Consider the following 27,896-nt stretch of genomic DNA (forward strand, 5'->3'; position numbering starts at 1 on the left):
CGCTCTCCCCAATTGACTCGGAGTGTGCAAAGCGGTCTCTGGCCCTTCTGCGTCGAGACGAGACGGCGGGCGAGCTGGCGGCGTCCAGGGGCCGGGGACGCCGCCGGAGACTCTGAAAAGACCCCCGGAAAAGTTCAAGGTTGGTCCAGATCTCCCCTCCGGGAGCAAGGCGAAGAGCGAGGCGGAGCCGTGCGCCCCTCTCTGCCCCCCTGACTGCGAGAAGAGAAGACGCTGGAGACCTGGAGCGAGCTGGCCGAGTCCCTCTTCTTCCATCCCGCTACGTTCCCGGCCCGGAGGCCGGCGAAGTCGGCATCGGCGTCGGCGTCGGCAAACCGGGCGAGGCTGGCAAGCTTGGGTCCGGCCCCTTAGCAGGTTTTCCGTGCCCATCGCGTCTCCTGGGGGCAGCCCACCGTCACCCCGGACCTTGCAGGCTGGGGCGAGCGCGCTGGAGCCGAGGAGGGAGCCTCCGGTGCGAGGGGACTAGGCGCTGGCCGCCCTCCTCGTCTTCTTCCACCTCCTCCGGCTTTCCATCTCCGCGTCGCCTACGGTGGCACAGGCGACCCGCGACGCCGGTGTCCGTGTCGGCTCTGCCCGGAAAGTTTTTCCTTTCTCCGGATGGATTAAAGTTGCCTGGATTTGCTCTTCCTTGGCCAATGAAACCTTCCACTTGCACCTAAACCTGGGATTTTTATTTTATTATTATTTTTATGTTTAATGCTGGGGCTGATTGCAGGGCGCTTGCAAGAATTGGAAGCCGCGTTCTTTGCCTTGGGGGAGCCTGCCGAAAGCCAAGAAATTGGTCCTGGCGTCGGAAACCTGCGCTTTGGAGCGAGTTGGGATTCGAGCTGGGCCGCACCACAGCGGGAAAGGAATCCAGAATTTGCCTCTAGGCAGCCTTTGAGAGCAAGAGCGAGGACCGGTTGGTCCCAGGGCCTGGGGTTGCACATGCGGCTCCCCCCAACCCTATCATCACACAGATCCTGCAAGGAGCACTAGCTTGGAGGATATACTTAGACGCTCCCAGGACTGCCCCCAGCCCTCAAAGTATCCCCAAATTGCACGTCTAGCACCCCCCCCACTCCAAAGCAGCCACAGAGAACAGCCCGTGTCGAGTTGGATGTGACCTAGCCTAGCCGCGGCCAAGTCGTCGTCCACTGTCCCCCCCACCCCATCCCACCTCCTGCCTCCTCGGCCATGGCCCCGAGGATGTCGGGCCGCGGCGGCGCCGCCCTGCTCTGCCTCTCGGCGCTGCTCGCCCACGGTAAGTGTCGCGGCGCGGACTCGGGAGTGAAGATGCGGCGAGCGCCGTTGGAGGGGGAGCGGAGAAGATGCAAGAAAAGGGGACCCCTCCCCATCCACCCACCCACCCACCCACCCAGCCCTGCCCGACTCGCCGCCTTCGCTCCTAGCTGGGCACCCGGGCTGCAGCTCGAGTTCCCTCCAATCCCTGGGAGCAGAAGCTGCTGGGAGCCGCACCCAGAGGACCCCCGAGAAAGGGCTAGGGTGGGGTAGGGGGTAGGGGGTAGGGATCCCTCCAGTTTTCTCTCCCCGTGGGTCTAAATCCAGAGTCTGGGGGCGTGTCCCCCCCTGGAAGATCTAGAAAGAGCCACGGGATCTGCTCCATCGCGTCGGGGCCGGCCTGCAGCCAATGCTTCTTCTTACGGAGCTGCTGGCGGGGGTTGGGGGCGGCCTGTTTTTGCTCAGCGGGGATCATGCTGCACCCCCCCCATCCACCCCAACCCTGGACCGCAGGCCGGTGCGCTGCCGCGCCGCGCGCCGCTTCGCTTCGCATCGCATCGCTTCCTGCGGCGGTCCCGGGGAAGGGAAGGGAAGGGAAGGGAAGGGAAGCGGAGTGGCAGGGGCGAGGGGAGCCGCGGAGGCTCGCCGGCCTCTTCTGTCCTGTGAGCTGCATCTAAATGGCCGGCTTAGCCGAGCTGCGAGGGCGGGGGTCCGGGCCTCGGGCGCAGGCCGGTGCGGCGGGCGGCGCTCGGAGGGAGCGGGCTGGCAAGGCGCTGTCGCCTCCTGCAATCTGTTGCGTCTGCTCCCCAGGCTCGCCCCGGGCTCCGCGTTGTGCAAAGCGGGTGGGAGAGGGTGGGGCCGAGAGTGGCGCGCTCCGGCAGTTTGGGACAGCGGGGACACGGCTGGGGGGACGGTGGGTCTCTGAACCTCACCCCCCCAAACCCCAGTGGGAACTCAGATCCGACGGGAAGTGGCTGCAGCCGGCCTTCTGCAAGCTGAAGGCGCTCCAGGAGGCAAGGGGAGCGCAGAGGGAGAGGCTGGACAAGAGCTCTAGGAGAAGAGAATGGACAGGGGAGGCCTCTGTAGGAGCGTGAAAGCAGCAGATCTGGGATACAATTCCTCAAGGGAGGTGGTGTAGAAAGGGAGGCCTGGAGTGTTCAGCTCCCCACTCGGAGACAGAGCCTTGGATTAACAGGAGAGTTTAGATGAAGGTAGCTATAGGCGGCCCGCGCTAACCAGATCAATCTATGTATCCAAGATGTGTCGTGCTCAGATTTTGCACACATATGCCCAGTCCCTAGGGACATACTCAAACTGACCATCAGCTCACCCAGGGTGTCTTAACCGGAGACCAAGCTGACCAAGGCAGTTGTGGGTGCGGAAAGAATAAAGGCAGGGATACTTTATTTGTAAAGGTGGAGAATCTGGGTCCTGGGTTCAGAGGCTAGGTGTGGTGCAGGTTCTTCCTGGACCCTGGGGTTGGGATGTGATTGCACTCAGTTCATCAGACCAACCGCCATCCTCAGCCCTTTATCTGAAGAGTGGGCAGGGCAGGGAGAGGCGGCAGCGAGTGCAGCTGGAATCTGGGTGTGCAAGACTGGGGTGGGTACTTTGGGGAGGTGGGCTCTTCGAGTCTGTAGGGAGCCATAGGGCTGCTCTGCTGGGGCTCTCTAGAGAGCAAGAACTTGGGGCCAGTAGCAGTTCAGGTCTGGTTCTTTCCTTCTACCCAGGACTGCAGAGCAGTGCCAGGGGTAAACAGTGCACCGACACTGCTCAGGGCCCAGCGTGGCTGAGGTTGGTCTCAGCCCTCCTCTTGCAAGGCCTCTCTCTCCATGAGCACCCTTGAAGGCCTTTCTTCAGCAGCTGATCTTTGGAACATGGTATTGTTCCTTCCCAAGTCCACAGCCCAGTGCTGGGCAGCATAGAGGTTCCTGTTTGCTCCTTCCTGCACCCTGGGCCTAGGGCTGGAAAACTTCCCCCACCCATCTGCCAGGCCTAAGGCCTGGCCCTGGGCCAGCTTCCTTAAGCTGGTCCTTCTCTTGGAAGCTAAGCCCTCAGTCTCCTTTATCCTTGGATGTCTGACTTCTCTTTGCTCTGGGAGAAGGAATAGTGACAGAATTTGGGTGCATATTCTCTGCCCATCATACATGAACACCTATCATAGGGCCCATATTGTTGGCAGATCCCAGAGCAGGCTGGAGGCACAGTGAAGCATCCTGAGGATATGGGATGGGGCCTGAGTAGACATTTCCCCTCCTGATAAACTTCCTGATTTCCTTGGAGTCTGAAGTCACTTTACTGTCCCATGCCTCTGTCTCTTCTTCCTCAGATGTTCCAGACTGGGTTGGAACTAGGGGAGCCAGATGAGTAAGGCCAAAATCAGAAGTTCTTCCTTCCCAAACCCTGTCTTTCCTGGACCTTCCTTCTCTACACAAATCCCTCTTCTCTATACAGGGATTTAGTCTGCCTTCGGGCCAACTCTCATTGGTTACTTGCAGGCTCTTTAAAATTGCTGTGGAATGGGAGTAAGATGCTGAAATCTGTGCTTGGCAAGTGCTTACTTGGTAGCCCAGGTTCTGACCACACAGAACAGGAGCTAAAGAGCCTGGCCTCAGCAGAGTGACCTTGGAGGCCTCCCTTGGGTTTCCTATCTTCTACAAGCCCTGTGGCCTTTGGCCCATCCCTCTCTGTCTCATAGTCTGCCAGGACTGCAGAGCAGTGCCAGGGGTGAGGAGTGCCTAGACATCACTTAGGGCCCAGCGTGGCTGTGGCCAGTCTCAGCCCTCCTCTTGCAAGGCCTCTTTCCCCATGAGAATTCTCCAAGGCCTTTTTCTTTAGCAGCTGATCTTTGGGAAGTCTTCATGCTCCACATTCGAGTTTTGGAAAGCTGGGAGCTGATTAACTCTTTGTGGGGGAACTGTTTCTGTCTGTCTTCAGCTCATAAACCTTCATGAACTTTCACTGCATTTCAGATTCATCCATCTAGCCCACAGCACTGCCATTCTTTATGTTTTCTCAGTCCACATCTCCACTCCCATGGTTCTGCCCACCTTCTATCTTCTAAGCACCAGGGGAGGTGTTGCTCTTCTCACCTCCACTGTTCTGTGTTTGCAACTCCTCCATCCAGAATAGAGAAATCCAACATCACCTCCTCTAGGGAGTCTATCTAGTTATGCCTTGGCTTCTTGCCAGACACCCCCACACTCCAAAAGAAGCGACTTTTTTCAGTGCTTTTTCCAGTGCTACCATGCCCTTTCGTGCTGCCCTTCCAGCACTCCTCACAGATCATGGTGGATGTGAGTGAAGGATAGACGTTCTGTTTACATGTGCACCCTATCTGCTCCCCGACATACTTTGCTTCAGAGAAGGATCTACGATTTTTTTAGTCTTTTTACCCTCCTTTCCAGCTTGTAAGCCCTAGTAGGTACTCAGAAGAAATGAACAGAGAAGGAAGAGTCTTGTGGGTTGAGGGGATTGCCCAGTGTCTGTTGCAAAGGAGGACTGGGTTATAGAACAGAAAGGGAAGGTGAAGGAAGGAGGAGGGACACACGGAAGAGTGGCAGGACAAGGTTGTGCCAAGCCCTTTCGGTGACACCTCTGGGATACACATGCCTGGATTAGTGTGTTTTGACACAAGTGAGAAGATAATATCTTCATTGCTCTGAGGTCTGATCTCAGATGTAAATCTTCCCACCACCGTGGCTCTAACCTGGAACCTCCAATTTCTCTTGCAGGCTTTGTCCATGCACTTCCCCAGCTTGCTGGGTTCACAAGCCCCATGTAAGGGCCCTCTTTCCTTTGCTTGCTGCCCTTCACATACCTTCTTTCTCCCAGCTACATGAAGCCCTATGCCACAGCACAGCCTTGTTAATGTTTAAGACCAGTAGGTGGGGATGTGTTATAAACTTGGTGGCAGAGAAAGAGCTTTATTGAAATCCATTCTGTGGATGGCATTGGCTGGGCAGCGGAGTTAAGGCCACTTTGGAATATTCGGGCAAGAACTGAGAATTTTCCAGGCCCTTGTGTGGAGGGGTGCTATCTGGGACAGATGAATTCTTTATACTAGATCCTCAGTGAGGTTTGGTGCCCTGAGCATCAAGACCCTTAGAAGCATAAACTTTACTCCCAAAATGTGCCTCCCTACCAGTAGACCAGTGGCCGTGGGCTGTGTGTTGAAGCAAGAAGTAGAAATTTGCTGTCCTATGTGAAATGATCCACATTCACAGTACAAAGAAGGAGAAAGAAACCTCACATCTGCCCTGAGTGTGGATGAGGACATGATAGTCCCAGAGAGAAAGGGTTGGCCACTAAGCAACAGTGCCCTAGAGAAATGGTCTGCTTTAGAAATTTGGTGGTGGGAATGTTGCACTGGTGAAGGGGGGGGGGGTTCTGTTTATGACTGAAATCCAACTACAATCATGCTTGTAATCATGGTGCTTAAATATTTTATTAAAAATAAATAAATATGGACACCACCACCACCCACCACCCACCCCCAAAAAAGTCATACCACCATGCTCACTCTCTGGTGATGCTTTTCCTCTTTTCTCTCTGACTTTTCCAGACATGCGCTCTAGCCTGTAGTCAGCTAGCCTTCCGCACAGGCAGTAAAGATAAGCAATCAGTGATCCTGTCAATAATGCCCTCTAAGCACTACCAAGGAACCTGCAGGGACTCAAGATCTGATCCTCAGCTCCCTTTCCTGAGTGTGCAGTCCAGTCAGAGAGCTGAGGAAAGGACCCAGATTCTGACACTCAATGTGTTTAGAAACTGCAGTGCTGGGCCTGGAGAGATAGCACAGTGGTGTTTGCCTTGCAAGCAGCCGATCCAGGACCAAAGGTGGTTGGTTCGAATCCCGGTGTCCCATATGGTCCCCCGTGCCTGCCAGGAGCTATTTCTGAGCAGACAGCCAGGAGTAACCCCTGAGCACCGCTGGGTGTGGCCCAAAAACAAAAAATACAAAAACAAACAGAAACTGCAGTGCTCAGGAGTCAGGGGTTTCACCTGGCCATCTACTCGCTGTCAAATGAGAGCAAAGTCACTTCTGCCCCCAGCTTTATGCTTTCTCTGTTCAGTGTCCACCAGCTTCCCTTCTGCCTCCTTCTATGCCTCTTCCTCTTTTTCTCTTTCCCCCCACCCTGTCCCTCTATGGACAGATGCCCCTAGCAGGTGTTCCCATGTGGGAACCCTCCATTCTCCTCATTCCCTTCTCAGGCTCTTCCTGACTTCTTCTTTGGCAGCGCTCAGCACAGAATTTTAATAAGATTTTAATGAACCATTGGTGGGGCGGTTGTTGTTGGTGCTTCTTGTTTGTTTGGAAAATAATTCCTATTTTCCTGCTGCCTTTTGATGCGAAGGCAGGGTGCTCTGTACCATCATCAGTGCAGTTGTCTGTGCCCAATTCCTTCAGTCTCCCAGGATGGGTGCTGTACTTAGGCACCAGCATTCTGAACTGCCTGCAGAGAACAAAGGGACTGTGAGCCAGGGTGAGCATAAAAAAACTCTGTGACAGGTGAGGTCAGCTCAGTAATAGAGGGAATAAACCTACTCTGGGGGCACAGGCTGAGAGTCCAGTCAGGTATTTTATTCTTTCTTATATGCCCCTTTCAATTGCTCCTTTCCCCAACCCCCTCCCACTACCCCAAGCCCTGCTGGCTGACAGACAACCCAGCAGGATGAAGTGGAAAATGGAAGCAATTACCTGGATTATTCAGTGTTTGTTGCATGAATGAATGAATGCAAGAATAAATAATTCTTTGCAAAAAGGGGGGGGGGGTAAGAAAGGTACCTGGAAAAAAATCCCTTTCTGCCTAAATTATCCTCCATATGAGTTGCCTTTGGAAAGTTCTGTTTTTTATCAAATTGGAATCTCTCCTGCTGTATTCTGTCCCTAATCTTTTGGGCCTGGGAGCTTGATTCACTGGTGACTCTCTGCCTGAAGGACCTTTGTTGTTTGGGTCAAGTGGGGTTTAGGTAGCTGTGGAGGTTTTCTGTTTATCTTTGTTTCCTGGGCCCTTGTCTCAGGAACCTCCAAAGTGGGAAGTGACATGCCTGAGATCCCCCAGATAAATGATAATGTGCCTCAAAATGGCCTCAGTACTCAGAGGCATCTCCATCCCAGAAAGTGGGTCTGATGACAGCATCAGAATGTCCAGCAGGGTAGCCAGGTAGGGAAATTCATAATAGGGAAAATCCAAAAGAAGTCACAAGGAGGAGCAGATCTTTGTTCAACTCAGAATTAGGGTGGGCTTCCAGGAGGAGGCTGATGCCCAGAGGGAACAGGCAGCCAAGAGGGTTAGAGGGAGAGGCAAGGGGCTACTTGTTTCTGAGGTTGTAGTACTCCACCTTTCAGGCCAGTTGTCTTCACCATGGAGATGAACTCTAGGCCCCTCAGTTTTGGGAAATGGTTCTGGTTTCACAAAAGACAGGCCTGAAGATTCAGTGCTTGGCATTGCCAGGGCAATATGTGGTGATGCTTAGGGCCATGTCATGCTGGGAATCAAACTCAAGACATCAAACATGGCTAGGTAAGCCTTCCACTACTTGAGCAGCTTCCACAACTTCCACGGCTGACATTCTACTTTCTCTTTTCAGTGTTTGGGCCATACCTGTTGATGCTCAGGACTTACTCCTGACTCTGCATTCAGGGATCACTACTGTTAGTACTTAGGGGCTAAATGGGATGCCAGGGAGGGAATCTGGGTTTTCTTGTGCAAGGCTAGAGCACTACCCACCATACTATCTTTCTGGCTCTGCCATTTTAATTATTGAGGACAATATTTCTGACCCAGCATGCTCTGTCTCATTCACACAGGGAACAAGTATAGATATAGACAGATGCAGAGACCCTTCCATCTGAGTAGACCCACCCATCTGGTCACATTAACTCTCCAGTCTCCTCTTGATCTCTTCTCCTCCCTGCTGTCTGGGTTCTTCCAGTCTCTGAATGAGCAATGTTCTGTGATACACAGAGGCTCTTCCCATGCTGCTCTCTCTGCCCAGACCATTCTTTTACCTAATTGCCTTCCTTCAGTTCAGGATGTATTTACACTTTCTCCTGGAAGCCTGCCTTGATTCTCCCATGAACAAAGACCCACTATCCCTAAGTGCAGGTATTGGATATGTGCTGTTGATAGTTGCCAGGCCTGGGGTCAGAGAGATAGCATAGTGGTAGGGCATTTGCCTTGCATGCAGCCAAAACATGACGGACGGTGGGTCAAGTCCCAGCATCCCATATGGTCTCCCATGCCTGCCAGGAAAGACTTCTGAGTGCAGAGTCAGAAGTAACCCCTGAACATCGCCAGGTGTGACCCAAAAACAAACAAACAAAAAAAGTGTCAGACGTGACCTGCTAGCCATAAGTTCCAGTGAACATGGTAGGGTGTGGCCTCATCTCCAGGTCTCTCTTCATGCCTGCAATCTAGAGGGCATTTGATGATCTGTCAATTGAGGCCAAGTAGTCCAGTTGTGTATACAAGGCATGAATACATGGACACTTCTCTGATACTCAGTGCATGTTCTTTAGTGCTGGCACATGCCTACAGGCAACCACTGAGTGGCCCATGTTTTGTTCATGTTCCTTGGTCTTCTTCTGTAAAAACACCAAGGATTTCTGCACTCATGGAGCCTATATTTAAGGCAATGGAGTGGGATGAAGGAGAGATCAGATAGTAAATCATAAATATGAGGAATGAGTGATCTATGTGAGAAGGCACCAAGTGCTGAGGAGGAGGAAAAAAGTATATGAAAGGAAATTGGTAATTATAAAATATATGGTGGAAGAAAGTAAATGAACATTTCATTAGGGATTATGGAGCAGACTAGAGCATCTGGCCCTCAAACAGGTGTCAACTTGACCCTTCAAGGAATTGAGGCCAGTAATAAAGTGGAGAAGGGAGTGTGAGAGTAGAGGAAGGAGACCCTTTTTAGCACAGGGGCTGTGGGAGAGTGAATTGGGGAGCCACAGCAGTGTTTAAAGAAGGCTGGTCTGAGCTGAGGTTCAGTTAAAGGCTTGCAGATACTCAGAACCAGTGTACACGGGAGCCAGTCTCTAGGACATTAGCAGAGCCTACTGGCTGCTCTCTTAAGTACCCTGTCCTCACAGTCTGGATGTGGCTGCCTTGTACATAATCTACCCAGGTTTGATCCCCAGCATCCTATATGGTCCTTAGAGCCTACCAAGAGCAATTTCTGAGCTCAGAGCCAGGAGTAACCCCTGAACACCACTGGGTATGAGCCCCAAATCAACCCCCCACAAAAAAAATAGAAATAGAAGAAGTAACAAACAGGTTTTGGGACAGTGTCAACATCAAGGAGACATTGCAGATCCCCTTACACATGTGTGGGGTCACTGCCTCACTGTCCACTGGCAAGATGAGGGAAGGTAGGTGAGCACTTGGCCAGCCGGTCTGCCTGCCTCAGTGACTTCTATGTCACAGATTAAATCTGGGTCCCGTCCTGGGCATCCTTTGACCCCAGATCCATCCTTGGCTTTTGGTGGATGCAGGAGGTCTTGGGTGGGTGGGGACATGTCCTTCCTCCAAGCAGGCAAATTAGAACTGAACCTTCCTTCAAGATGGTCCAGCCACCTTCTTCAACATAACTCAAGTTGGGCTTGCGCATCTTAGTGAATGCCGAGTCTTAAATATTTATTTGCAATGTTAAAGTCTATTATTTCTTCATAAAGAATTCTAAAAATAATAAAGGTGATCTTGTAGGCAATATATATACTATTTCTGCAGCCACTCACTGGGGTAGGACATATGTGCAGGAGCAGAGGCCACTCAGACATAGGCATTGCTGCTTCCAAACCCACCCTGCTCTGTTTCTCTTGCACCTGGAATCCAACACCAGCAGCTTCAGCCTATCATCACCTTCTTAAAGCAGGTCTTATGCCAGGTCCTGGGATCCGCAGGAGTATTTATTTGGAGTTCAGCCAACTTCTGTTTCTCCATCAGATTCTTGGTTTTGTTTTGTTTCTTGTTTTGTGTTTGATTTTTGAGCTATCTCAAAGTTACTCAGAAGTTACTCCTGCCTGTGCTCAGGTATTGCTCCTAGTAGGCTCTGGGGACCATATGGGATGCCAGGGATTGACTCTGCCCTACCCGCTATTGTTCCAGCTCTAGATTCTGTGTCGTTGTTTTTTAAATCAATCATCTATCTGCACCAAAAGAAAAAAAAAAGGAAAGGAAAAAAGAAATGTGTTCTGGGGGCTCAGGGTCTGAGGAGCATTCCACATGCTCATGCATTTGCTCATTTGGACAGTCTCATTCTGGAGTCTGACTGGCTCCAGGGTGACTCCAAAAACCCATTTTCCACACTGTCTGCACCTGCTGCAGGTCATCTGGGGCTCTCACCTCTCTGTCTTCCCTTTTCAGACCTGTGAGGGTCTGGGCAGAGACCCCCTTCTCCTGCCACCAGTCCCTGCTCCCCCAAGACCATGCTTCTGAGCCATAGAAGTGACCTGCCCCAGAACAGACTGTGCTTGCCCTGCCTCAGCCCTCCTGGGGAGAGACAGGCTGTGGCACCTTTGTCCAATCAGAAGGAACTCTTGGATGGAAATAGGAAAAATTGCCATTTTCTCAGCTGCCAACACAGCAGAGAAATGATCTCAATTTTCTGTGGCTGTTCTCGGCAGGAGAACAAAACTGCCAGTCGACAGCCCAGCATAAGAAAAGTCTGAAATGCTGGTGAAAGGAGGCTGGGGCTAGGGGAAATGGTGGGGATGAAAAGCAAGGGGGATGGGCATAGAGTGGGCATTTGGGCTCTCTATTTGGGTCCTGAAGTTTCCTGATATGAGAATTCTCTTCCAACTTCAGCCCCTACTGATCCAGACCGGAGACTAAGCAGCAATTGAACTATCTGGACAGCTGAATCATCACTAACTACCATTAGCTGAGCACATAGTATGCGCTGGGTATTGAGTGCTGGTCAGTGGGACTGGAACCTTGGTGCCAGCACAGTATTTGTTTTTCTTCTCTTGGCCTCATTCTGAAGTTCTTTCTCCACCACTTTCACTCCTCCCATGCTTGACTCAAACATAATCACCTGGATCCATCTCCTTTATGGTTTGGGGCAAGTTACTCAACCACTCTGTGCCTTCCTATCTTCATCTGTAAATGATTAGAAAGTATCCAACATGTGGGGATAAAGGGAGGCTGTGATGGTTACATGAGTCATTTACTCCATGGAAACAAAATATTGAGACTAGTGCCTGGCACAGAGTCTGTATGCAGAACTGATAGTTGTCAATATTACTATTACCAATGTGACTTGTCTATGCCAAGTCCTGTGTCAGTTTACAAATGAAGAAGAAAATATGTCGTGTGTCTCTTGAGGTGCTGTCCTGGGGAGATAAGCCAGGCCCTAACAGATTGTGACAGGATGCAATTACAGACATGTTGGAAGGAACGCCAAGCAGTGTGCTGAGAGATATCTAACAGCTCCTGGGCAATCAGGGGAGGCTTCGTGGAGGAGGTATCACATAGGCTTCTGCCTTGGTCAGCATTTTCTGTTTCTGTGACTGCCGAGGAAGATGGAAATGCAGAGTAGAGATACTTGCAGACTCAGAAGCCTTGTATGCAATGGGGAGGGAACCCAGGGCTTTCTGAGGTTTATAACTTGATAGGGACTAAAAATGGGGTGTTGGGAAATGGGGGGTTCAGGGTAGTTCTTAACCTAATCTCCCAGGACTGTGCTCCTCTGTCTTATGAAGCACTGGAGGGCTTTGGAAAGTAACAGAGTGAGGTTGTGGCCTTAGGGAAAGCAGGTTTGCAGCAGAGACTCTATGGCGGGGGCACTTTGCTGCTGGGAGGCCTGTTGAAGGGGGCAGTGGCCACCACTGATGTGGGAGTCAGGCTGGGCAAAGATCCCAGAAGAGATGGGGGCACCTGGTGCGAGCTCAATCTGAGAAGCAAGAAGTCTGGTATGAGGGTTCATGCTGGCTCTGCCACTTCCGGTGGCCCGAGTTGCTTCTTGCCACTTGCTTTTCTCCTTTAAAACTAAAGGGCACTTGGGAGCTCCAGCACCTGCAGTATAAGGCTTGGGCTGAGAGCTTCTCCCTTGTTGGAGCAGCTAAGGCCCTTCAGGCACATGGGTCAGTGACTCTCAGCTACTCAGATCCCCTAGGCAAAGGAAAGGGGTGTCTGCACTATAAGCTAGACTCCCAGGCCAAGATCTTACTGTGAGATCAACTCTCTCTCTATCTTCCTTGATAGCCTGGATGAGGGGTCCAACTGCCCAGGGTTTCCCCCTAATATTTGGGCTCCAGAAAAACCCCCAAAGAAGCCAGTCAGACCAGAAAAAATGGTGGTGGGTATTTATGTGTAGGGCCGAATATCTGCCCTGATTCAAAGCGATGGACACACACACACATATGTTCACTCACACATATTCATGTACACACAGCTGTATACATGTGCGCTCATGCATACAGTACATACTCAAGTATGCAAATACTCATGCACTCTTGTATGTGTATACACATGTACACATGTAAACCTCATATGCACAGACATGCCTGCCCATCTCCCCGAGCCTCAGTGTATGTATGCACCTGCAGAACTGGATCTTCTCCATAGGTCCCTCTCCTCTCTCTTCTGTGTGGCCTTCGAGGACACGGTACCCCAGTGTGTACATGTTTGCTCCGGGCACGGTAAACCTTGTCAGTCGATTTGTTTCCTCTCACAGCCTCGCTGCCAGGAAGCCAGGGAAGACGGTGCCAAAGACTTCCCGGAGAGTTGTTTTTCTGGTGGTTGAATTTTTCTGTCTTGCTCTGTTGGGGTCTTATTTATTTATTTATTTCTGACCCTCGGTGCCTCCTAGCAACATGCTGCTTGTTTTCAAGAACTGCTGTGACCAGCCTCTCTCCCAAGGGAAGCAGCCACATACTTGTCACCCCCTCCTCCACTCCCCATGCCTACCTACCCACTAGCATAAAGGAAGCATTTCTGGGACAAGGCAGTTATTCTCCACCACAGTGCCCAGGTCATCTTTCCCACTATTTGCATTTCCTTTACCTCAGCCTCCAAAGGCTGCCAGTATACCTGCAAGCTACCAGGTTTGCAGGTGTGTCTGAAGGCCAGATAGCTAGGAGGGATCATCTGGTCCCAAAGCTGATGGGATGGGATATATCACCCAGTTATGTATAACTGACCCAGTCAGTGGTCAGAATTCAGTACTTGGCCCTGTAAATGTTCATGTTCCATCAGGATCCCTTAGGAGCCCTGTATATAGAAAGACACCCCCCCCATCCCTGTTGCTGCCACCATCTCCCCTTCCATCTTCTTTGCCCCCATCAGCCAACTGCACACCGCTGTCCCCACCCACCCACCCCCCGCCCCTTGAATGCTGCCTCTCATGTAGTTTTGCTTTTGAATCAGGGTCCTAGGCGGCTGCAACCAGGCACAAAACACAAGGCACATACAACAGGGAAACGTTTCTCATTGCCACTGATAACAAGTAAAAGAGAAACAGGCGAAGTGAACTTTAATAGTATATATTTAACGAATCCGCGGTGAAGATTTTCATTTCAACATGTAATCAGTATAAAAATTACTAATGAGATTCTTTTCCTCCTTTTGTGCTAAAACCCGGCAAGCAATCCCCAAGCGGCCTCTCCTGGAGCAGTGCTATTCCCTGCCGCCTCCCCACTGCAGTGGCTCACTGGCCACTGCTGTGAATGCTGCTGTTCTGGAGGCTCCAACTCCAGGGTGCTCCCTCATTGATCCTTCCTCCAAGTTGTTTCTAGGGCCTTGGAGCCAGTGTATGTTGAAGTCTCATAAATGAAGACACTCCCAAACCTGCGGTTCTGTATGGAGACCCCCCCCTGAATCATTTCTGTGCTTGGCCAGTGTCTCCCCTTCCCATGGAGAACAGGATTTATCCGTGCCCTGGCTCTGCCTCTCTGTCTGCTCGGCTACATGTCTGAGCTTGGAGCATCCACCTTGCTGGCCTCAGCCTAACCTTGTCCCCAAATAAACCTGACTTATCCCCTTACTCCAAAGGTTTCCACTCAAATGCATCTTGTCAGGGTGATCCTCCCTGCTTACCCCCATCCAAACTCACTCTGGCCCCCACACCCCACTTTTTACCCCTGCACCTGGCATGCTGCATCATTAGGTATCCAATCCGGCTCCCCACCCATATACCTGGAAGAACCCCTCAAACCCCGGGCCATACATAATGAGAGCAGGTGGGGGTGAAGGAGGGGTTCCTGACCCCCCATCCCAGGAGGAAGCTAATTGGGAGAGCCCCCCCTTCCATCTCCCCTGTGCCTGAACAGGATGTCATGCAGAGAAACCAGATCACATCTTCAATGACCCCACATGGCCTGAAACAGGGATTGCTACAAGGAGTTCGTTCTGTTGCATGGGGGGCTGGTTTTCCCCTTCCCCCTTTTCCTTTCCTCCAGCACCCCCCCCCCGGGAACAAATTAGCCCTTTCTCAATCCACTGAAGACCAGATGTATGGTATTTAACCCCCAGTGTTCAAGGGGAGCAGAGATTGAAGACCAGTTCCCCCTCACTCGTGGCATCAAACAAGGTACAACTCACAGCCTATCACAAGAAAGCCTCACCCAGGACTGGTTTCAAGGGACTAGTGTGTGCATGAGGATATTGGGGTTTAATGAGACAAGGGACCAATGTGAGTGGCTTAGGGCATAGGCAGAAAAAGGTAGGGCAGGACCCTGGTGTCATTCACCCTCGGACCCATGCATTCATTCATTCATTCATTCACCTATCCTGCATTCATTCTCTCCTTCCCAGTCCTAACAGATCCTTGTCTCAGTCTCTGACAAGCATAGCTCCCTACTCACCACATCCTTGGTCCCTGGCTCCCATATCCTGGATGTCAAAGCCCAACCCCTCAGCCCTTCTCCCCCTCCCACACCCTTGGAATCCAGAGTCTCCCTCTCTACAGCCCTGCAAAGCTGATCTGCATAAAATCATCCCCGGGCCCTGCCTTTAAAAGTCTCCATCTTTTCTCTTCTCCCTAAACGGTCCCTAAATTATTTCTGTAAATTGCTTTAAGTAGCTAAAAAAAAAAAAAAAAAGAAAGAAAAGAAAAAGAAAGAGAAATAATAATAATTCAGTGACAGTCTGCCTGACCGGAATGTCGATGACTCCTGCCTGGCCGCAGCTCTCAGCTCCTGTTTTTCTGCTGGGCATTCAGAATCGTGGCCCCCAGAATCAGCCCAGGAAGGGGGAGCTTCATCCTGAGAGCCAGTCTGGCTTTCTCCTGCAGAAAGGAGGTGCCCCCCTTGGGATTGCCTCCTCCCTCAGACAGGAAGGGAGCCTTTCTTCTGACCCCCCCCCCACCAGACTTTGGGCCTTACCAGGGGATGCAATGCCTCCCTCATCAGTCTGAGGTTCCTCCTCAGTTCTAAGTCTCCTTGTGCTGCGGCTCATTTTCTCCCAGAGTCCCACTTTCTTCACCCCAGATTGGAGACCTGGGTCCTCACTCCTCCACTGGCGCACCATTTTTATCTGCTTTTAGGGGTGCAGCCCAGCACTCACCCTTTTATTCATACCCCACCACTCATGCATTTATTCACATCACTCATTCATTCATTCACATCACTCAACCATTCATTCACTCCCACCTCCACAAGCATTAATTCAGACCCACCCCTCATGTATTTATTCACCACTTCATGCATTCAGTTACATTCACTCTTTCGCCCACTCATTCATTCGCAACTACTCCTACATTCATTGACACTCAGCCACTCAAGTAATGATTTGCACTCACCAGCTCATCCATTCATTTATTCACATTCACTTACTCAAGCATTCATTCATACCCACTCATTTATCTACAACTACCTATGCATTCATTAGCATTAACCTATTCATTCATTCATTCATTCATTCATTCACATTCACCCACTTACGCATTCATTCAAACTCACCCACCTACTCATTCATTCATGCTTACCCACTTACTACATTCATTTACACTTATTCCCTCCTGCATTCCGCCATACTCATCTACTCATGCATTCATTCACACTAACTTCCTCATTCATTCATTCTATATGGCTTTCTTGAGTGCTTTCTTTGTGTGTCACACAAACTTATGGGGAATACTCTCTGCAAACCAGATCTCTTGAAGATGCTTCTGGGATCAAAGATCCTGGGCAGGAGCTTGGTTTTCCTTGGGCTGGGTGTTTGGCAATTATTTTGGTTTGTTTTTGGGGCCACACCCAGAGACACTCAAGAATTGGTTACTCTTGGCTCTGTGCTGAGAAAGCACTTCTGCAGGCTTAGGGGACCCTATGGGATACCAGAGATCAAACCCTGGTTGGCTGCTTGCAAGGCAAATGCCCTATCCATTGTGCTATCACTCCAGCCCAGTAGCTGGGTATTTGGGAATGCTTGGGCTGGCACACCCATTAGCAGGGACTGACTGCTGTCTTGAGCATCTCTACTCAGTGTGCATTGAGAAGATGAGCCTAGCTGGTCCTGTAGAGCAGAGAGCAGAGGGGTGACACTCCCTAGCTCTAGGGAGGTTTCTTCTTTTCCCTCTGCCCTGACCTTCCCTTCCATGTCTAATCTCCACCCAAACTTCCCTCTTTTCTCCCTGCCCCTGGAACCCCACCTGGCCATTGGCCACTGGAGTCTGGGCTAGGCCTTGATTTGAGTGAGTCGCCCCTAAAATGATGGCATGTGTCCCCCCGCTCCCCTGGGCCTCAGTTTTTCTTTCTGAGATGTGCTATGACTGAAGTCAGCTATTTAGATTTTGGTGACAGAAATATATGAAATCTATGATGAGATCTGACTAGGTCCGACTAGGAGTATATCACCCCAAGACAACCCTGCAGACATGCCCTAAGGGAGCCCAGCTAGCAAGTGTGTGATCCAGTCAATACACCCAAAGTTCCTTGCACCTTGTCGTGAGTGGGTTATAAATATGGCTGCTGTACTCCTTTATCTCTCTTACCCCATTTCCTGAGACCCTATTCAGCTTTTTAGTATGGTTGAAATCCATGAGAATTCTTGACTTTACCTGGACCCCAATACTCACTGTGGATAAGCAGATCCTCCAGAAAGACTGGCCCAAGAGAAGTCCAGAAGGAGGGCACAGGTGAAAGCCACCAGGACAGATCTGCCCAACACTTTCAGAAGGAGGGTTTGTTCTAGAAAAGATAAAATCTAGATGTCAATTTCCTATATGCCTTCCATGTTCAGGTGGAAGGACAAACTCAGATACCCCCAAGCTTCCTCTCCCATTAAGTGGATAATTATTAGAAATGAGAAATTAGGTGGGAGCATTTGTGCCCCGGCATCCCAGTTGGGTATTTGGTGACTGCTGATCTCCTGAGGTCTGAGCTGGAAAAGATACAGTCCTCTAGCCCCAGAAAGTCTGTTCCCAGCACTGGTGTCACCTGGCCAGGCATAAAAGACCTTCAGGCTGCCTGACTCCATCACTTACATTATTGCTCAAGCAGATGAACATCAGGGTCACAGTCATGGCCCAGCCATATTCCAGGGAGAGACAAGACTGGCTGCCCCATTGAGCACTGAAATCTCTGGTGAAGCTTTAGTGCTGGACAGGTGTGGATTCTAAAACTGGTCCATGGTAGGCCTTCTTAAACGCTTCCAGAGATATGGGTTTTTCCATTAAAAGAGGCCACGAGGAGAACCAGAGCAGGGATGATGAATTATGTACATTAAAGAGTGTTCTAGAAACCTGCATACTGAACACCCTGAAGTGGGGTGCCTTTCCTCCTCTCTCTACCATCACAGCCTGTACAGGGGTAAGGGTCAGGTTTAGTGCCTGTGCCTAGCTGGAATTTGCCTACTCCTCACCTCAGGTGATCCTACTTCAGAGCTTTGGGATATAGCGGGCCTAATACCCTCAAATGCCTGAGGCTTCTGCTTCTCCAGCAATGCAGGGAGGTAGAAAGATGGGGAAGTAATAGGGGGTCTGTGTGAGAAATGTAATTCCTTGGGCAGAACCCCTATTTTCACCCAGTTTCTTTGAAATTGCTGATGACTTGAGTGCCTAAGAATTATGAATGAGTGTGGGGGTACAGCCAGGACGCTTCACAGTTCTAAAGGAAAACTGATTGCAGCAGGATTTCAGAAGCATTTCAGAAGGGGTGTTGGAGATCTTGAAGCATATCAGGAACTGCCAGATCTTCTGAATCATGAGCTCTAGGTACCTGCTGTTATAAAGCTTCCCAGGGCCAAAAAGTTCTTGAGTAGATTTCCTGGGCCCAAGGGTGGTGTCCTGCATGGAATTGCCTCTTTAAATATGAGGACTAGAGAGATAGTACAGTGGTAGGGTGCTCGCCTTGCACAAGTGTCTGATCTAGGTTCAATCCCTCAGCATTCCTGAGCCCTCCAAAAGTGACCCCTGAGTTCAGTGCTAAGAATAAGCCCTGAGCACTGCCAGATGTGGCTCCTAACAAAATAAAATTTTTAAACAACTGGATCATAACAGATGTATACTTTTGCCTAGTATGCAGCCAATCCCACTGATATCCTCAACACCTCTTATGGTCCCCGGAGCATGGCCAAGAGTGATCTTTGAATGCAGTGCCAGGAATATTCTCTGAGCATTGCTGGATATGGCCCCAGCCCCCACTCAAATTCATAAAAGTAAAATAAATGACTGAAAGATGAATTTCTTTTAATTTTCAATTCCATTTCTTCTCACTTCATCCTCTATTCCAAGACACAGAGCCCAAAGCAGCTCTCTTTTAACCACTGTTCAGTGTCATTTTTCTGCAAAGCTTGTGCTTCATAAACTCTTCACTAAGTAAATCTTTGGTGCGTTTGTTGGTCACCCAGCCAACGAAAGAAGTTGCTGCTGACTGTTCTGGCCCTATGGTGCAGAGTAGGAGTGTGTTTCCGGGATCTCCAGCCAGTTTTGATGGTCTCTAGATGTGTGTGACTGAAAAAGTGGACAAATTTCTCATTCTAGGAGCTTGCCTGCTCCACGTGGGGTACTGGCACTGAGGATCCTGTCACCACTCAGATTGAGCCCGGTGCCCAATGGAATGTTTGTGGGCATGGCAGTTAGAGGACTGGGAAGAGAAAGGTGGGCCCAAATAGCAGTGGGGAGAGTTGGAAAGTAATCATGTGCCCATGTGCTAGTGTTCCTATGCCCATGTATTTCTGTGTACCCAATTGTCCCTATGTCCACATGTCCTTGTGTCTGTGTGTCCCTGTGCTCATGTCTCCATGTATTGTTCCATGTGTCCTGTATCTATATGTCAATGTCTCCCTGCATCCATGTAGCCATATCTTCATGTGTGTCTGTCCCCTCCATCCATATGCCCCTCCATGTCCCATACTCATGTATTCTTGTCTGTCCTCTCTGTTTTTGTGTATCTGTGCTCTGTGCCCTATGTTCCTGTTACCTGAGTCCCTGTGCCATGTATCCCTGTCCCCTGAGCCCATGAATCTATGCCTATGTGTCTATGTATTGAGGTCATTCAGGGCCAGGACAGGAAGGCCAGGAGCTGCCATGTGGCACTGGTGGATCCAAGAGAAAGCTGTGACACACACTCAGAGGCAGGCCCTGTCCCTATGGCTATGTGTGCCTGGGCCTTTCTAGCAGATCCCAAATTCCAAACATGAAAAAGTCATGAGCTCCTGGAGTGTGGTGTGTGTGAAAGGAGACCCCAAGGTCACCGGAACACCCACTTGAGACCTGTCCCAGTCCCCACTCACTCTGATCACTTTTGACACTTGCTAGGAGGGAAGAGGGAGCCTGGTCCCCAGAAGGAAGGCTCTAGGACAGGGGACAGGGGAAGAAGGGTCCAGCACCCTCTCCCAGAATCCAGTTTCAGTAGGAACAGCTGACAAGAATCCTGGGATGCATCCCAAGAAAGTGATCAAGGAGGGTGCCGGCTTGCTTCATTGTTCCTAAAGTTTTCCAGAAAACCTCGGTTAGCCTATTACCCCAATAAAGAATGTGCCAGAAAGTTGAAAGATGCAAAAGGAGGGCCTGGGCTGGGTGCTCCTGTGCAAGATCCCTGAGAAAATACAAGAGCTTATCAGTTGTGTTTGCTGGGCTCCTGGGAGCCCTTCCTTTTCCACCCCTGCTTTTAACCTGAGTCTGGGACCTGGAGGCATCTCAGCTCTGGGGCTACAATGTCCCCCAGTCCTCCAAGACCCACCAAGCTCTGCTTTCCAGGAACCTCTGACCTCAGCCATTCATGTAGGAGAGGATACTAATGGCCTAGGCTGGACACTGTCCTGCCCACACAGGGTGACAGTGATCAAATATGCCAGAAACTGGCCTCCATCCCCTCTATGCTGCTAATTTGGGTCAATTAAGCCCATTTGTCTTTGTCAACTTGCAACCCTTCTCTGTAATGGTTCCTCTTCCCCAGGGGGCCTCAGAGGAAGGAAGAGGGAGAGGCCAGTGCTGTGGCTTTAAGGTTACTCACTTCCCAAAACTCTGGAACATTCCAGAGCCTGTGTCAAACTGTGGCACTGCTGTCAGACCAGTAACTGCCCTGAAGGTATTTCAGACAGAATGGATCTTAACCCTGAGGGCAGGGCAACTCCTCTGAGGAGAACCAGAGGTCCTGCAGCAAGGGCTAGGGTCCAGGTCAATGAGGAAGAAGGTATGGATGTGGCACTTTCCTCAATGTAGGTCCATGGCTAGGATCCCTGCTGGGTTTCATGGAACACAGTTTAGAAAGTTCCCTCCCCACCCCATCAGGCTCCCCTTCACCAAGCGAAGTGGGCAAGTCTGTGTTTGCAAAGGAACAGCAGCCAAATTCAGGCTGTCCCCTGGGGTAGAAGCAGCTTGTTGCCTGGAAGCTGGGCCTGATCTTAAAGATCTGAAAGATTGCTTAAACTTTTCCCACTCACAACCTCTTTTGCACCTGCAGAAAGCACAGCCAGAGTACCTCAGGTTTTTTTTTTTTTAATTCACTTTGGGTTTTGTACCTTGAGAAATCTTGTACTGTTGTCAAAATTTTCGTGCCCTCCTAAACCCCATTTAGGTTTGCATTCAGGTCATGATCACCCCAGTTTAAGCCGCTCAGAACCTAGAGCAGACCCTGTGAGGGGCTAGGCCAGGACCTGACCTTGCCACCTAACAGGCTAAAACAGCAGTGTTTCAGCATCAGGGGATCAGAGCTCAGCCTGTGTCCCACCCTCACCGCCCAAGTCACTCAAATTGCCCACCCTGAGTTGACTGAGTTCACACAGACAGGCCTCCAAGGCTGCCTTAATTTCCAGTTCTGTTTTCCTGGTCTGTTCATTTGTTGAGTCCAACCAGGTTAGGGTGCATGCAAGGCAAATAAATATCTTGAGTCCTGCACTATCTCTCTAGTCCCTTTCCTAGTCTTTTAAGACATCATGTCAAGCTCTGCCAGTATTTAAAAAGATGATGTATAGTGCCTGCTCCAGTGTAAGCACCCAGCAGATAGATTCAGTGATGATGGGGAACAATGGCCGGCGTAATAACATAGAATAATGCCGGGTAGAACTGGCCCAAGGTTCTGATCTTCTTAGGTGTGGTCTGTTAGCACTTTTCTTGGGTTTCTAGGCCTCCTGTTCCTCCTCAGCCTCTTTTTAGCTCTTGGCCACCTGCCACCATCAGCCATTACCCCAGTGCCCCCTATTTGGCCATCTCAGCCAGTTTAGAATTTGAGCCAGCACACCCCTTTTCTTTTAGGTTCCACAGCTTTCTTGCTATGGTCTCCAACCTTCTGGTCTCCCTTCCCTACTTTACCCAGTAGAGCTGGCAGAGAAAATGTTGGGAAACCACCAATTCTTTCACCTTTCTTGCCTTTCAATACCTGTCTTAGCTCCAGCAGCCATACCTGTCCATTCCTGGTGCTCACCTATTCTCAGGATATTGTCTAAGGCCTGCATACCCTTTAACTTGTGTAACATTCAAAGCACCCAAGGAGGGCCTGGAGTGATAGAATAGTGGCAGGGAGTTTGCCTTGCATACAGCTATCACAGAACCAATCCCAGTTCAATTCCCAGCATCCCATATGGTCCCCCAAGCCTGCCAGGAGCAATTTCTGAACTCAGAGCCAGGAGTAACCCCTAAGCACCACTGGGTGTGGCCCAAAAACTAAAGCACCCCAAGGTGAGAACACTGCTTCCTCCCTTGCAAACAAGAAAGCAGGCTCCAGGGTGAGATATCAAACAAGTGTGGTTTGGTACCAGCAGACACATGAGCCCCAGGTGCATGCTTTTAGCCTCTGTTCCAGCAACACCACCTCCACCACTGACACAATCTCCCCATAACTTTCTTGATCATGCTACATGTCCTGAAGGCTCTCTCTTCCCCCCTCATTCCTCATCCCCCTCCCCCCTACAGGTCTCTTCTAGTGCTTCATCCATTATAATGAGCAAAAAGCTCATCTCACCATTCCCCCTGCCTTTCCTAGCTCCCCCACTGCCAACATGGAGGATGGAATTTTCCAGATTCTCTTCTGGGCATCTGAGACCCTCATGGTCTGTCATTTCTATTCTCTTTTATAGTCCCCTACTTTCCTGCCCTCACCTCTTGATCATCAATTCTGCATCTCCTTCTTATTCCTGGGAAATGTCTCCTCAGCCTCCAGCTGTAGAATCTGCTGAGCTTCCTGGGAGGGCTGGAAGGACGATGGGCTGCATTCCCTGTGCTCTGGGAGATTTCATCATCCCAGTTAGTTGCAGGAAGACCAATTGTGACCTCTCACAGAAAGCTTGGAAAGACTGAGTGCCTTCTGAGAAAGATAAAGCCCTAAGCCTAATGAGAATGCTTTATTATTAATAGCGTTTGCCCATGGTTATTGCTGAGCACTTCTGCACCCGGCTGTGGAATCACTGCACACCATCCTTCCTGACACCCATGAACTCATGGTGTCAGCTCATTTCGAGGAGCCGTGGCTGAGGCCCAGCGAGGTTGTGTGGCTGACTTTAGGTCACACAGCTGGCGAGAAGCCTGACCCTTGTGTCCTGAGCCAGTTCCAGTAGTTCCAGGGGTGAGCTGGGGTAGGGGCCAGCAGGTGCACAGGCAGTGCAAGAAGACTTTGCCTGTCTGTCCTCCACTGCTGACAACACTTCCCATTCAGGATTAGACTTGAAGTTCTAAGACAGCAGATGTAGCCACTTATCCCTGACTGCACATGTGCCACCAGGACCCTCTGAGCATCAACCGTGAGATGAGAGACTCAGTCTCACTTCACAGCCATGGTGATGTGTCAGCCACGGTGTCTCCTTTGGACCTGAGAGCTGTAGTGCTCGCAGAACTTTCACCTCTGGACGGGGATGGGCAGGAAGTGGGATGGGGTCCCTGTGAGGGGCCTCACTGAAGCAATCTCCTCATATATACTTGATGTGGAGCAGCCTGGCTCTATTCTGATGGTACTTGGGAACTTCCCAGGGTCCCTAATCAGCTGTGGCCTTGTTCAGAGGCCCAAGGAGAGTGGAAATGACCCTTTCAGGCCCCTTGCCACCTGACTCCCTGCCTCAAGGACTCATGCATCTAGGAAAAAATGGTGCCTTGAGCAGCCATTGCCATAGTCATAATACAGAGAGTCCACTCTCAGGTGCTAAGACAGAGAGCAAAGATTACTTTCTGGATACTCTCTGGAAGTAAGCAACCTTCAGGGGAGATAGACCTGGGTGGGACATGGCAGACTGGACTCCACCTGGGTCCTGGCTAGTGAGTTGGGGCTTCTGAAATGCTTTTGTTTGTTAATTTTGGTTTGAGGGCCACACCCAACAGTGCTCATTCTTACTCCTGGCTCTGTGTTCATCAATTACTCCTTACAGGCTTGGGAGACTATATGAGATGCCTAGGATTGAACCTGGGATTGGTTGTGTGCAAGGGAAGCTCCCTACCTGATACACTATTGCTCCAGCCATCAAATTCCTTGTGGATCAGATCCTATGTGAAACTGGATCTTCTTAAGGTGGAAAAGCCCAACTAGGCAAGTCTGTTTCTAAAGTCTATGTGGGTTTCCTTGCTTAAAACCTACTCACTAGTAAAAATCTCATGGCTAAGATCCCAAATAGGGAGATGGAGAAGTAGCTGTACCCAGTGAAGGCAGAGCTGTGGCAACCTCATAGCGAGAGTCCATCTGTGGTTCATTGAGAGGACAGTCCAGAGTCAGATCCTCTCTCACTCATGTTTCCCTCCTTCTTTCCTTGCCTCTTTTTTCCTCCTTTGCCTCTCCTACAGCAGCCAGTGGTTTCTCAGAATGGCACTCTCATGGAATTTTACAGTTGGGGGATCATCCAGGCCAGCCCCCTGCCTAAGCAGCAAAACCTGAATGGCACCTACTGCAGAGATGGCTCTGTCTCCGGTGGCTGGGATCCTTCCAGTGATGGGGACCTCACTACCCCACAAGAGAACCCTCTAGTGTGAACACCACTGAACAGCCAACTTGTTTTCAGTTCCAATTGAGCTACTCCTCAACTGACCTCTCTGTTCAGGTCATATATAGGGACTACTCTGTCACACAAGGGTTGGAGGTTCAGAGAGGAACCCCTGGCCACATTTCAGAGGAGACACAGAGAACAGAGAAGGCAGAAGAGTGAGAAGAGGTTATATATTCTTGTGTAGGAGAGCTGTGGTGGTCCTGAAGAAGAAACAGATATTCCCAGAATGCCTTGCAGAGGTTTTGGTGTGGGGAAAGGACAGTTAGGATGGAATTGGGGGCTGTTTGGGCTGGGGCTGTCTAGAGGAGAAGATGCCTGGGAAAGGAAGGAAAGAGGGGAGGATGGAAGGAAGTAGGAAGGGATGGAGGAAGAGGAGAATGGAAGAAAATAAAGGAGGGAAGGAAGAAGAAAATGGGCTACACTAGAGTGGAGTCCTCATGAGAAAGGAGGAAGAATGCAATGGGAAACAGAAAGGGTCACCTACTTGGATGATATGGGTTTGGGGAGGGGGACATACCCACTGGAGTCTTGTCCCCTTCACCTGAGGATGAAGGAAATTAATTCTGGGTCTCCCTAACCAACTGTAAGGACATAATCAGCCCAGGGTGCTGACTATTACTAGACCCCATGTGGTGTCAGCTCCTAAACATTCTTAGAGTGGTAGTTTTCTGCCTCCCTGACTCTGCTGTATACCTCTGGGGGGAATTAGACAAGGCTATCTGATAACCACCTTCCCAGCTCAAGGGCTGGGATTTCTGTCTGCATATAAGGCTGGAGATTAATCCCCACCTACGTGTTATTCCACAGCATAGCTGGGTCGAGCAGCACTGATTCATGGGGCTAGAGGATTGAGCCATCCACCTGGCCCAGCAAAGCTGGGCAAAGTATCTGCAGAAATGACTCCTGGGGAGTCTCTACTTGTCTGTTACAAGGCTTCCCAAAACAAAAAACCTCAGTGATATCCCATTGCCTCCGGCCTGATGGGTTAACTTGAAAGACACAGGAGTTACTCAGTTTTCAGTTCACACTTGCAGAGACCTGATTACTGAAGTGTACAGTGTAGGTGGAACCTACCACACCCAAAACACATGTTCCCGACTTCGAGGGTGTGGTTGGTACTCCTGGGTATCACCCATACTCATCTGGCCTTTGGAGCCCTCTGCCAAATGTTACTGCAATCCTGTGCCATCGCTCAGTGCCACACTCACTGCCACTCAGCCTGAAACTGCATTCCTTAGGGCCCTATCTGTCACTCTCTCTCCTGCAATGCCCTGACACCCCCCACTGGTTCTCCCCATTCCTGCTCAGTGGTTGAGTTTCCATCTGTGCTTCATGCCCCCTCCCATCAGTCCTCTTTTGGCATTTGCTATGCCAGCATCTGGCTTTCAGAACACCCTGGGAGCCCCGAGCACCTCCCAGTCACTGCACTCCTACCTTTTAGCTGGTTATTTATGGACTTGTCTGGTCTCCCTGTTAGCCAGCAAATTCCTTAAGGGCAGAATCTGTCTGCTTTATCTTTGTCTCCCTGGCAGTTCCCAGCAGGGGCTGGGCAGAGAAGGGGCTGGATAAATATTTATTTGAGGCTCTTTGTTGAACGTTGCTTACAAGCTCTTGTATTGTGCTGGCGGCAGGGGAAAGTCCCGCCCCTGCCTACAGCAAGGCTCCCATCGAAGAAAAAGCAAATGAGAATCAATGCAGGACAGAGGAAGCTGCTGTGTCAGCCTCTCCTGGCCTGGGAGAGGACTGGGGTGTCTTCATAGAGAAGGTGAGGCAGGGAGAAGCCAGTGGAAGGAGGGGATGGCAGAGGGTCCAGCTAGAGATGCCTAGACAGGGGAGAGTGGATAAATGAGGGAGGGCATCAGAGCAAGTGAGCCAGGGAGCACAGAGCACTGTGGGAAGAGAGAAACATTTGAGGGAGGGACACTCCCAGTGCTCAGGGATCCTGGGGGACCATTCCAGTTATGTCCACCAACTGGGATGATGATTTAATGCTGGGAACCTTGGTGCTGTGGGGGGATCACCAGGTGCATTAGGAAGGGAGTCCATGTGGTACTGGGGGTCGAACTCAGGACCTCATGTGTGTGAAGCTCTGATCAAGCCCTTTGAGCCATCTCCTGGTCCCCAAGTCAGTCTTGAAGGCCCCTTTGCAGTTTCTGTGCTAGTTGGAAACAGAGGCAGGACCATTTGCTAATTTGTACATCCCTATAAGTGCAGGGTGAAGGAATGCAAGGTCTAGTGACTGGGCCTGAGGGAAGGGGCATGAGAAAGGGATAGGGGACAGGGCAGAGAGGATTTCTTTGTGATATCTCATGAGGCTGGGAGTGGGGTTTGCACTCCACATCTTGTAGACAAGAAAGATCAGGGTTGAGAACCTGGCCTCTGAGTCTCTCCCTTCCTGACAGGTGATCCAGGGACATCTCAGGCTCCCAGTGCCTTCCACCTACCCCCTGCTGCCTCTTTTGACCTTGTGACCTGAGGGACAGAGGGAGGAGAGGACCTTCTTCTTTGGTGCCAGACTGTTCTGGTCTTCCCAGTATTCATTAAACCTGTGACAATCCTGAGCCAGTCATGAGGAGCTGAGGTTCAGTCCTTTCCAAGCCCCAGAAGCTGAAACCCATACCACCCTTAATTGGGGGCAGTGACCCCACCCCAATCTGCCCCACCCAGGCACATGCACATTCCAGGCAGGCCAGCTCAGGAAAGGCCCCATTTTAGCAGGCCCCTTTAGCCTGGTCCCTGAGGCTGCCATGACCCACAGTGAACACTGAGGGGTGATCATGGGGTCAGGGAGAGGAGCGAAGCTCTGAACCAGGAACAGCTTGGACTCCCAGAGCCCCACAGTGGCTCCAAATGCTTCTTAGTTTCATGCTCTTTGCGGGAGGATCCAGTTCATAATTGCAGTGATAACAGAGTTACCCCACCAGAGCAGGAATTTGAGCCTCCAAACCATTGCTGAAGCTCCAACACCTAGAGCCAAGCTTGTTTTGTGTGTGTCTCATCATGGGGATCAGACGAGGGTTAGAACAGGGGGTGGCCTCATCAAGGTGTTCCACAGGCCCTTAAGAACTCCACCTTCACAAACATAACCACCCACCACACTCTGGTCCCCCATGTCCAGTCTCCCAAAAATAAACCCAGGGCCAGGGACTTTAGAAGGCTTGGTGGCACCTGACCTCTGCTGTGCATCTTAGGGCAAGCCTTCCAACCCCTCTGTTTCTTCATTGAGACAAAAAGTTATTTCATTGTCTTTGGCTGTGGTGGCAATAGGTGGATTCAGCAGTGCATTGCACTCCATCAACAAGC

At 50.7% G+C, this 27,896-nt stretch overlaps 1 protein-coding gene across 1 annotated transcript in view; it reads left to right on the top strand.

The window, feature by feature from the left end:
• The first annotated feature begins 1,165 nt into the window (after positions 1-1,165).
• Positions 1,166-27,896, top strand: part of TMEM132E (transmembrane protein 132E) — a 50,749-nt gene continuing 24,018 nt past the window's right edge. Inside the window, exon 1 of the mRNA XM_049771363.1 lies at positions 1,166-1,261. Within this exon, the coding sequence (XP_049627320.1) occupies positions 1,195-1,261 (67 nt within the window). The 5' untranslated portion in view covers positions 1,166-1,194. The remainder of the gene's footprint in view (positions 1,262-27,896) is intronic.

Source organism: Suncus etruscus, chromosome 1, assembly GCF_024139225.1.
Source record: "Suncus etruscus isolate mSunEtr1 chromosome 1, mSunEtr1.pri.cur, whole genome shotgun sequence".
Lineage (NCBI taxonomy): Eukaryota > Metazoa > Chordata > Mammalia > Eulipotyphla > Soricidae > Suncus > Suncus etruscus.